The 12,357-nt window shown below is 36.0% G+C and overlaps 1 protein-coding gene across 1 annotated transcript; it reads right to left on the bottom strand.

Annotated features, from left to right (window-relative positions):
* Positions 1 to 293: 293 nt before the first annotated feature.
* LOC135083278 (MAGE-like protein 2) lies at positions 294 to 11,413 on the bottom strand. Its single transcript, XM_063978020.1, has 3 exons — positions 11,305 to 11,413; positions 7,413 to 7,535; positions 294 to 1,145 (listed from the first exon to the last, which is right to left on the bottom strand). The coding sequence occupies exons 1-3, from the start codon at positions 11,323 to 11,325 to the stop codon at positions 666 to 668; spliced, it is 624 nt and encodes a 207-aa protein (XP_063834090.1). The 5' UTR covers positions 11,326 to 11,413; the 3' UTR covers positions 294 to 665.
* Between the last annotated feature and the right edge of the window lie 944 nt (positions 11,414 to 12,357).

The raw sequence follows: 12,357 nt of genomic DNA, 5'->3' as shown, positions 1-12,357 counted from the left end.
ATCAATAAAATAACATCCATCTAATACGTAAGAACAGCGTAAAATAGTTCGTGATACAAGTAGCGAAAAAGATAAAACACAACCTTGAACACAAAGACGTGTTGCAAACTCTTTGCGGCTACTTTGGGCGTTACGAACTTTTTTTTTTGACACTGACTGTACCCTCATATTACCTAATGAACATCACAGCTAGTTTGGAAAGAGTGTTTTACCACTTCAATTGGGTGCGATTCATAAGAAATCTTTATACCAATGGAAACATCTGAAGCTATTAAAGAACAATAAAAGTCATGTTAGGGAAAACAACAGTTTTATTAACATAGAAATAATAGGCAACACTTAAAAGTAAGAAATAAAATTAACAACAACAAACATACAACTCGATCACACAGCAGTCACACATCAGTCAGCAACAAGGCAACAAGGTACAACAGCAACCCGCAGGTACAACAACATTTAAATGCTGTAAAAAAATAAATGCTACAACATTTTAAATGCTTTCACTTTTTGAAGCACTCTTTTAAATCTAAGTGAATCCTAATTCTGTATTAAAACATTCTGTTTAATTTCTTTGAATTTGGTAGAGACAGATTATTTGTTTTAATCAAGAGTTAAGTTTAATTCTTCGATTTAAAAAAGTGCCACAACTTTTACAATGACTCAACTTAGATCTTGTGGGATCCCTTCTTGGTGTGGATGATGGTTTCGTAAACAGGCACCTTGAAAGGCACAGGCTTTTCTACAGGCACAATGATGTGCTTGATCACCTCAAAAGGCACCTCTTTGATCTTAGGCACGTGAACCGTTTTCTCCACTGGGTACGGGACTGACTTCTCCACAGGGATGGACACTTCTTTGATGATGGGGATGACGACGGCCTTAGGGACGGGCACTTGAATTGGCACGGGGTGGGGTACAGGGATCAGGACTGGCTGGTTGATTTTGAACTCTACGTTTTTGGGTACAGGGACGACAATTTCTTTGTAGTGCTTGATGGGCTCGGGGTTTTCTTCTTCCACGTGCTGGTGGACGGGGTAGGAGTGGGCCTTGAAGTCGTGGCCTCCGAAGCTGTGACCTCCGAGGTCATCGTGACCTCCTTCAGAACCGCCAAAGTCATAGCCTCCAGAGTAGTCGCTCGGTTGGAACTGAAACAATAGGAATATGGATTAAATTCACTGTAATTAATGTTTAAACTTAAACTTGCTGATAAACTATATTATGAGGCGATCATAACGAACTTTTCTTAGAAGTCCGTTGGGACTTGGATTGTAATTTATGAATTCAGTAGGTAGGTAATTTTCATCTTTGAGTAGCTAATTAAAAGTTGGATGTTAGACATAATCGATAGAATAACTAATTATGCTCGTAGCAGTCTCTACTTTATCAACATAAAACTTAAAATTGAAATATTCAAACGTGCAGCCTTTACAAAATTCATGAACCTAAAAGTTTTTCAATATAAAACTGCATAAAGCTGTTATTCCCATGCATGGTGCGCCCTAATACTTCCATCGTCACATCAAAACCATCAAGTGGCGTTGCAACTGAATAAAATTATACGTTTTTGTTGCCGGAACGCCGTTTCGCGCCAATTTAATAACGGTAAAACGAGTTGGCGGCAAAAAGGCTAAATGGCGGGCGACAGTGGCTCCGCTCGCGTTTTGTTTGCATTTTTTTGCCTTTTTTAACTTTCATTAACGTTTTATTTCCGTTTGGCGAGATTATTCAATAAGTTCCGTAATATCAGACTCGGTTTTATTTTCTGTATTCGATTCGTTACACTTTTTAGCTTGCATAATGATATTGGTGTTAGTGTAAGGTGAGGCGCGTATTATGTCAGAATGAGAAAAAAGTTTAAAGCTTTTTACGGTCTATTTCATTACACTCTATTCTAAAGTATAAAAATGCAATCAAATTGTATTTACTTTAGAAGAAGGAATTGAATTGAAAAAGCTCATCATCTCAATTTATTTTGTTATTTAAAATAACAAAGTCTATGCATTCAATTTGAATAGGTCTTCCACATTGCCAAGAGTCCTCATCTAATCTGCTGCTAGATTAAAGAACTGAATAAAAACACAACTATTTTCAAGGTAATTTCCTTGCTTTACCATTTACCCTTGCATTTTTTCTTTTTCTTTTAAATATTTTCTTTCACCGTTAAATTGAATTTCTGTTGGACTGCAATACGTTTAAAAAATATTTTGCATACAAAGTTTTAAACCGCGGTAACTAATGCAAGGCTTTGTCAACTTTCTTTAATCTAGATCTATACTCAGATTTTAATTCGACGGTGTTAAAATTTCGCCGAATTAAAAATCGGACTTTAGGAGAGTCGACTTTATAGATGTTGTCAAAAGTCAAAGAAAGTACAAAAACAAATCGATTACTTTTTCCTTTTAAATAAAGCCTCCAAGCTGTCTGCGGTCTTGGTGTGTAGAATAATGAGTAGGTATATCAGGCGTCCAAATTACTTACTTTTTTGGATTACAATCTAGATTAAAACTGTATTTATTGTTGGTTGTAAATGTACCTTGTTGATTGTACTCTGTATGTGTTTTTTGTACAAATAAAATAAAATAAATTAGCAAATGGCTCAACTGACAGTCGCATTACTTCAACTTTTTCCATTTTGCTAACGATCCGGAACTGTTCATAGTTTAACGTGGTAATCCTCTACAAACTACACCTCCACCGCAGTGCAGCTGCCCCCAAATCGCATTATATTTCGTTACGAATAGTGATGTGTAGGTATCAAGTGAAAACATCGATAGCCTTCTTACATTGTAAACTTTCGGTCAAAAAACGAAATCAAAATTGTTAATAAAAGTTAGATTTCATTATAAAAATGTCTTGGTAACTTTTACAGCACCACATATAGCTTTTTCTAATTTGTTAATTTGAAAAAGTTGTTGATAAGATGACTTTAGTGAAAATTTACCTAGCTTGTTGACTTTATTACTCTACAGTTCAATCTTTTACAGTGAGATTGAGAGTAATCTTATCTCGTCTAAAATATGACAAATATCTGACATTTTGTTTTACTAGTCCTCGACTTTGATGTGTTTCCTAAATATTATCCAAAGTTCAAATAACTATTATATTATTATCGATATTCTTATAACAGCGTTCCCAACGAACCGTATAAAAGTAAAATTCAGATTTACCGACCATCCCCCACCACTAGTCAGAGCTGAAACCCAGCAGCCACCTGGAATCTCCTTTATAATAAAAAAATATAAGACCCTCACATCGTAACCTCCCTTTATGGGCTTTTATATTTTCTCTTAGCAAAAAACATTGCGATTTTAGTGTCTGGGGTTCCGTAGGCGGCAGATTGAGACGGATCGCGTGAGGGCACCCGTTTACTGGTGATTTACTGAGATCTGGATGAAGGTTGAAAGGAAGGAATAGTGATATATCTTCAAACTAGAGCTCTAATTTTGCACGTAAGCACTCAAGTTAGAAATTGCTTGGTATTTAGGCACGACGCAAATTCTTAAAGGATGAGTTATGTACCTTGGTACTATTACTAACTCTGTGGTTATGTCTTCGTTTAAATAGTAATGTCCAAATTGGACAACGAAACGTTACAAATTCAAATTCTTTATTAGTATGGGTTCGCGACAGCATATCGGCTGGTGCTGAGCAGAACGTGGCAACAGAAACTCAGTCACTTTTGGTGCAAAAATATGGTGACTGACCATCGACAAATTAAGCTTGCAAACTGACATAAGTACCTTCTTTTATTCTAAAACCAAACATCTACGAGTAGGTATGTAACAAGTAAGCCCAACTGTAAATGCTATTGATAAAATAAAGTCTTGCACGATACCAATAAATCGTTTATTTGGACTCAATATGGCATTCCACATAAATTAAGCCAGTTTTACATTCCAATGCATTCCATTTTTCTTTCCAGTCGTTTTGGCATACTCCAATACCTCCATTGAACTGCAGATTAAATAAGCGACTATGAAAACCAGCGGAATAGAAATATGGCTGATTTAAAGCGAAGACCAGCAGACTCAATAGACTTCCCTGCATATTTAAATGAGCAAATAATAATTGTCAATAGAAAATAATAAATACTAAGACACGACTTCTTTAAATCACTGCTTTCTGGCTAACGGTAACCTGAAGGTAAGGTAAAATATCCATCATTGACAATTTTATTTACATCATCATCATCGTCATTTTATTTAGTGAAAGTCCACTGCTGGACGAGCAAGGCAAGAGCGCCAAAGGGCATCTCCTGCATTTTTCACCCAGCCTCTGTCAGCTATCTTCTTGAAGTCTTTGGTTCATATCGACTTCGATATTTTATTTGAATTATAATTATCATCATCACCAAGTCATTCAGAGTTTACCAGAGGCTAATGGAGGTTTTGGCCCACATTACCCACGCTGCCATGGCTAGACCAGAATTGTAATAATCTGCGATAACATTTAGATAGTTTTAAATAGAGTAGTCTATGAGGTCACATTGTCTGTTGAAAGGCAAACATCCTGAGTTCTACAGAATTTCTATTTACACCCGATACTGCAGCGGGAGATGTAATTAAACCTCTTGAGCTTTCCTATTTGAGCTTTGATTCCACCGGCATTTTGCGGGGACTTTCATTTGAGTTTATTTTTCAGTGAATAGAGTAAATAGGTGAGATATTCCTAGTTAGAGGATTCAGTGAATAATTACAACGGAAAATGGTTCTTAAATGTAAATAAGGCATAAAGTGTGATCCTGGAAATAGAGGCTTCATGATTCCAGTCGTTAAACAGAAGTAGTGCTAGATGACTCCATCTTTGTGAATTAAAGCCTTGATTGATTTCTGCAGAATACCAGCTTTTTAGGACGTGTAAAAGCGCTCCTTGAAAGCCTACTTACAGAAAATAAATAAGTATTAAGAGATTTTTATGAGTTTCATGGTCGATATTCTGCACCAGGCAGGATAGAAGCTCTGATACCGATTTCCTTACATTAACTTCTTCTAAGCCCTATCTACAATATTGAACTGTACCTGATAGGTCAATGATAGTCTAACCTCGCTACATGACCTTGTATTTCTCAAAATACCTTCAAAAAATCTTCGTCACAAGGTAACTTCTTAGGTGTACAAAAAAGTTTTCTTTATCTAATAATAATAATAATAATAAAAGCCTTTATTCACTGACCATTTTAACTTACATGCTATTTTTTAAGATAATAATATAAATATTCTTAAATCTAATTTAACATAGGTAGCACAATTAATTTTATTAGCAACCGCTTTGGTCAGGTTGTCTGTCGACATAGGCCTCCCCCAATTGTTTCCACGTCTCTCTTTCCTTGGCAGACCTTCTCCATCCTTTTGGTAAATCGTCCTCCCATCTTTTGATTTGACCACCTCGTTGTCTTTTCCCGTTCCTCGGATACCACTCTATTACATCCTTAGTCCATTTCTCTTTATTAGTCCTCATTATATGTCCAGTCCAGTTCCATTTAAGTTTTCTTATTTTTTGCAACACGTCACTGACCTTTGTCCTTTTCCTTATTTTTGAAGTTGTCCATCGATCCCGTAATTTTATGTTAAGCATGCTTCTTTCCATGTTGCGTTGACAAACTATTAGTTTTTGGTTGTTGTTGTTGTTGTCTTTATCTAGGCCAAGTTAAATATCAATTACAAATTGCGAGTCTGGAAACTTTAGCGTTAAGTTCAGGTTAAGTTACGGAGTTCTTTGAACTGCGTATCCATTTATAGAATCAGTGTTACTCATTAAAACTTTGGTTTCCACGCAATAGCACCCAAGTAAGTTAATTAGTGATTAACACTTGTATTTGAATTAGAACTAACTTATTGCACACGTAGATAGGTACCAAAGTCTTTAGTAGTGTATGCCTTTATTATGAAACTCGATTCAAACTTGAGAACAAATTCAAGTGCTCAGTTTTGGAACTGATCTAGAATTTAGCATAAGTGCAGATTCATGTCTTATTTTCAGAGTCGGTTTCGGTTTCAGTTTCAGTCAACGAATAGAGTTTTTACAGTAAAAATTAACCCCAGACACTTTAGTAGGATTAGGCTTAGGGTTTTTGCATTTAAGATGCTAACTTATCACAATTTTCAAATTTAAAAAAGTGAGTTCAATTACCCTCAGAGGCAGACTTTTCAAGTCTTAATACAAATTGTTGATTATTTATAAACTTATCTGACGGAACCGTAGCTAATAATACCGCTCTAGCCTCCCCAGTTTTTTTCCAAAGACCTGAAGGCAAGTGTGCGTACGGATTCCCACTGAATTTTTAATGTTTCTGCGAAATCTTGCTTTTATAGCCCAACATCAAAGGCTGAATTAAAAAACACGCAGAGGGAACTATTCTGGCAACACTCGTTAGCTTTGTAGAGCCGTCTCTATTGTTTTCGGTCATTAGGTCGCGCTAGTCTTTGGTATACGCAATTAAAATTGTTTTTGAAGCAAACAGAATGGTAACTTTTGTCTCTCGTTATTTGTTCAGTGCGATTCATAGCAATACTATTTTTAAATTACTTTTTGAGACAAATTCTTTTGACATACGTTTTTAATTGGACTTAAGTTAAAAATTTCAGTCAAAACTGAACTTTGGAAATTATCTTACTTTCTTACACTTTGTGTAAAATACAAGATCAGTATGTACGAGATCGTTAACAATCAGTAGATTTTTGAACAACTAACTCAAAATTAGAGTAGGATTTTTTTTACTAAAATCCACTGTTACTCTAACTCCTCACCTACTAAACCATGTCCGCATTTTGAAATTAATAAACGACCGAACTCCGATCCCATTATCAGTGGCTTATTTATACCCTTCGTAAATATTGAATTGTTATTACGTTGACATGTTACATTGTCGAACGGTTCCCAAATAGCTCCCTCGCCACTCGTCGTATTGAGACCATTCGAAAGGGAATAAGGGGCTCACTCCTCATCCATTTACTTGAGCTACAGGATCTACGTCATTGAGGATTTGAGGCTTATACTGTAAACCGCTTATTTGTTTCGGCCTTTGTTTAATAATTGACGACAGGCGTTTTATTGTTCGCGTAGGTGCGATGTCTTTCTATGTAGAGTTACTTTCCAAGGTGAGAGTGAATAGGCATTTTTACAAGAACTAACAATTTATTAGTCTAACCCCTAACCACAAAAATGGTCAATTTTCAAACAGGGTATCCGCTGAATTGCCCATGTCAACTGGCATATGACACGGCGTTTGATCGGCGTCATATTGACATGTTGACATGGGCAACTCAGCGGGTATGTACCACCCTAAACTGCATCTCACTTAATATCAGGTATGGTTGCCTGAAATACCACCACTAAGCCCTGCTCCTGACCTGAATCTTTCCCGCCGATTATCATCTATCTATAACCCATCTCTATGACGTCAGCAAACATACCTGTTGGTCCTGCTGTTGGAACTGGTACTGCTGCATCTGCTGCTGCATTTCGGGATAGAAGCTCCATTGCTGTTGCTGAGCTGATGCCGCCGCTGACGCTACCGCGACAAGTGCGCTGACGATCTAGAAACGGAATATGCATTGTTTTAACGCAGTCAACAAACGTGTTTCGATTCGTAAGAAGAACAGAATGTTCCACAGTAATCGAAAAATGTGAAAATTCAACTAACGAGTTAAAGTAAAGACTATTATTATAGATAGAGTATGTAGTCTTATCGAATTTAAAACAAGTTTAATTTTGTTATGGCATTGATTTTAGGATTTGAATGAATAGAAACTATACAACGATACAGTAGTTGTTTCTTTAGTAGAGTTCATGTTTATGTCTGTAACGTTAAAGAAAGCAAACTAAAACGTATATTGTGAATATTGTGATTGAAATAATAAATTCATAAACTTATGACCGAATTACATTGTATTAACATATTGCTTATGACCGAAAGAAAATAAAATTATTTTTAAATCCGTCAAAACACTGCCCATTTTCGCTATTTTCCGCGTAAAAACTAAACTGACGTAAAAAACTGACACAGACTAAAAAAAAATTCGCGGGCTTTTGTGAAAAAAGGAAAAGTTCCCAGAATAAAACAGGCCAGTCACACAATCGGGCGGCTGTTACACAATAACAGAGTGTTGGAACGCGTATACCGTATCACTTGTCACTCAAAATGATAGAGAAATAAATCGCTAGATGAATGTCATGCACTTTTTGAAGACTGTAATAAAATATGTAGATGAATTTCCTACAGGGTATTATGCCATGTGAATGTTCTAAGTCTAACAACTTTTGAAAATAACACTTTTTTTTTCTAGTTACCACAAAATATCTCTTTTGTAAAGTCGAATTACTCACCATAATCAGACCCTATCCATTTTTGTTGCGAAATAGCTACACTTCATAATCCTGCTATCGCAAAATAGAGCCTTTTTTTAACCATACAAAACCTACTTTCTATTCGTTCTGAATTTACATGTTGCATAGACGCATCTAGTAATTTACGTCAGCCGTCACGCGTATCGGGATCAGTTCCGGAATTGTTTCACTTGATTTTTTCTTTTTTTTAATCGGGCAACCACTCGCTGCCTCGACTTTTATGTTCTATTTTTGAGCGGTGGCTAACAAGCAAATATGTGACTACCTTCATAAATATTTAAACATTGCATGCATGTAAGTGTTCTGCGTGCTTTTAAAATATACTAGAGCCGTAATTTTGCCAAATAATTTGAGGCGGCAAATTTTTATATAATTATCCCAACTGTGGCAGTGTCGAACTGCCGATTGCAGTCTGTTCAAATCCCGGCCTCTACTGGATTATTGTGGTACTAAGCTGGAGGGTTAACAGGACCGTTAGTAATTTACGAAAAAAGAAAACTAAAAGCTCTAGTTATTATGTCTCTTTCATTAACTTTTGGGATAGTGCATAGGATCAAACGGTTTTCTCTGAAATCAAAAAAACATTTTTAACCAATTAATCACAAGCTTCTCACCAAAACAACGACCAATATTATTCCGCCATTTTCCATCGGGGGCAAAAATCTAGTGAGCGCGACCGCGACATTTCTCGCGCGTTCGGTTTTTACGAAACATTAAACAAGTGTCAAACGACGCCGCACGCGCGCGGTCAGATACGCCGCCATTATGGAGTTAGGGTGACCTTGATGCTATGAAAATATGGGATAAATTAATCGTTAGTACGTATCTTACTAAATATGTGTGTCTCTACAAGAAGACTCCCAGTTGAATAAACCAATGTTTGGGTAAGTATTCCTGTCCAAAGTAGTGGGTCAAATTGGTAGGTTAGGCTAAGGAAATGCTAGAGGTTATTCCCGGAATCCCGGTAACCTAAGTACTCTCTGATAAAGGTGTTAAAAGTTTCCATATCTGCCCCAATCCAATTTTTTTAGTATATTAACATTATTATTCAAGACTAAATTATTATTATTAACTAAGTTGACATAACATACAGCACTATTTAAAATTAATTATCAGCTGTGCTCTATACATAAGACAAATGCTAAAATGTCTCTCTCAAATGTTGCGTGAAAACAAGCAAGGAAAAACTGCTACATAAAAATATCCACAAATTTTCAAAACCATCGTCACCCTACCATTTATTGTATAGATTTTTGAGTAATGGCACAGAACAATCCTAATAAATAGCTGTAACTGGCGCCATAACGAGATGTGTACTCGGTATCAGTAGCAACACTAACGCTGAGTTGCACCACCTAACTTTGACCGTAACTATAACGATAACTGGCGATTTTGTATGGAGTTTGACAGATTTTTGATGTTTGTTAAAGTCAAAGTAAGATGGTGCAACCCAGCCTTACAGTAGCGTTAACGATGCGAATCCACTGCTCTTGCAAAGGATTTTGTTTTTGCTTAATGTAGAGTAAATAAATGCTTTCTTGATACTAAAAACTTATTAAGCACAAACGAACTAGGTATCTTCTTTATTAGTAAAAACTGAACAAAAATCAAGTACCTAAACAATATTTATGATAAAAAGCTTATAACTTTATCTAATTTCCATAAAATATTACGTTCATTGAGAGAGAGACAATTTTATACTTTTTTCATTTTCTCAAAAGTAAACAGTCTATGAAAAAGGTAGAAGTTTAGTGTTTTTTTAACCATACAAATTGTACTTTACCCGAATTAACTACACCTACTTTAAACAACTATGAATTTAACAGTTTAAAAGACCTGAAAATAGCTGCAATTTTCTCTCGGAACACACGAAATCATATTCGCACCGATACCGCTGGTCTATCGAACGCCGCTGAGCTGTTAATCTGTGCTATAAATAACGGCAGAAGCTGACTCCGCTCGCTACATACGTGCTGTAAGTCACAGCTAGGGTTCTTTGTTGGGAAACACACGGGAAGATAGTGCGAGCGGGGACGCTGCGTCTAAAATGATTTAGTTCATGACGGATATAAATTAGATTTTGTTTCATGATTAAGTGGAAAGAAACAAACATGCATGAACTTTTAACTGACTACATCTTCGTTGATGAAACTTGCCCGTCATTAATAACTAAAGTAATGTTTACTTGTTTTAACTAAAGTAAAATGGCTTTCAATCAAAAAAATATTACTACCCTCTAAAGTTTGAGTAGTTAATTACAAAACAGTCAAATAGACCTTTATTTATGTTTGTCTATGAATATTTAATAATTACTTTTTCTTACAGTAAAAGCAACTTATTTTTTGGCACAAAGCGACAAAGGATTCATTATTTAGTCATTAAATCGTGCTTGTAGCACTGTATATTTTTATAAATTAGGGAATAAAACTAAAGCACCACTAAAGATTATACTGTTGTATTACGACAGTGCTTACTTCCGGTTCCCAGCAGATGAATCATTACGTCACTGTTAACTCGCACTTACAGTTTTATCTCTATCACGTTCCGGCGGTCTTAAAGGGCCCGCTCGTAAAGTCCTCCCGTGTGTTTACAACTTCATAAACCTTTTTACAGTTGGCCACCACCCGGATAGCCACTTGATGCATTGTTGTTTGCAACTTCGTTATTTATAACGGTTATTAACGGTACACCATGAAATAACGTTAAAATATTTATTAGTTAATTTGCCGCAGTACTGAGTAATGAAACGTAAACAAATACGCTTAAAGTTTGTAAATGAGCGGAAAATTTTATTGAAAACTGTTTTTTTAGTAATATTTGTTATTTTAACTGTGTGCTCCACGCATTTAACCATTCAAATATTGGTTTTAATGTTATACGTGATGCCATAACGAAAGGATAAGGAGTTTTCACTTCAAAAGCACTAAAACAAAGATTTGAACAAATATTTGCACTCACATAAAATTGCACTGCACACATTTTGTTGTCTCTTTCAAGTCACGGATAGTTGTGATGTCACAATAAAATTGCGTGCCATTTTTATACTAGTGACAGGGCGTTCGAATTTCAAATGTTTGAGTGCTTAGTTGCCGCCTTTTTCGTTTTGCTCCATATTAGATACCAGTCTAACTTGGTCCACGTTATTTTGCTTTAGACGAAGTGAGACAGATCTGTCTCATCTGGCTACGTTATATCACTGCCAGAACCGGGCGCTTCTAATTTCGAGCGATATTTTTAGAATTGCTGTACATTGACCAGTTTGTAAGGAAAATAAATACGCAGTCAATGTAAAACCAGCAATGTATTAAATGTAAGATGAAGTGACAGGCACTGCGGAAGTTCTAGTTCCGTAGTACGAGTTGTTCTTTTTATCCGTTGTCGTTTTTCACGTTTTGGCGCGAAAGGTAATTGAATGAACTCCAAAGCAATATCAGAACAGTGATGTGTTATCTGATTGATGTAAATGGAGCAGATGTGTGTGGAATACGTAACAGTGAAATATTACGTGATATTAGTTTTTCGGCACAATTATTACATATATCCAATGATATTATATAAAAACAAAAGCAGATATGTTATAAGCGCTCGCGCTGTGAATACTCAAATACGTCCCAATTGGGACGTCTTGTGTTTAGTCTTCGTGTGGCCTGCATCGTGCGCAATCGCGTGCGTACCACACCGTAAGTTCCTGTGTTCTTACCAAAATAAATAAAAAATGCCATCGTCTGTGTTCCGAAAGTGTACCAATTATGACTCTAAAGTAAACAAAATACAAGGGATCTCTTACCACATGTGATTATGCAAAATTATTTAGTATTTATATTTTCAATTATTTATGCAAACAATCAAGACGCCATGCGCCATGTTCAAGTTAAGAAAGAGAAAGCGATCTTGTTTTGACGTTAGAGCGATAAGGATGCGTGCGCTGCGGACATAGATTAGTTAGTGCAGAATCGTTAAAACTATAGCTATCTCTTTCATTTGCGTGCTATTTCGTATCTTTTGTTTCAC

This window comes from Ostrinia nubilalis, chromosome 23 (genome assembly GCF_963855985.1).
Source record: "Ostrinia nubilalis chromosome 23, ilOstNubi1.1, whole genome shotgun sequence".
Classification (NCBI taxonomy): Eukaryota; Metazoa; Arthropoda; class Insecta; order Lepidoptera; family Crambidae; genus Ostrinia; species Ostrinia nubilalis.
The sequence above is the reverse complement of the archived record's forward strand: the minus strand, read 5'-3'. Positions and strand labels throughout refer to the sequence as shown.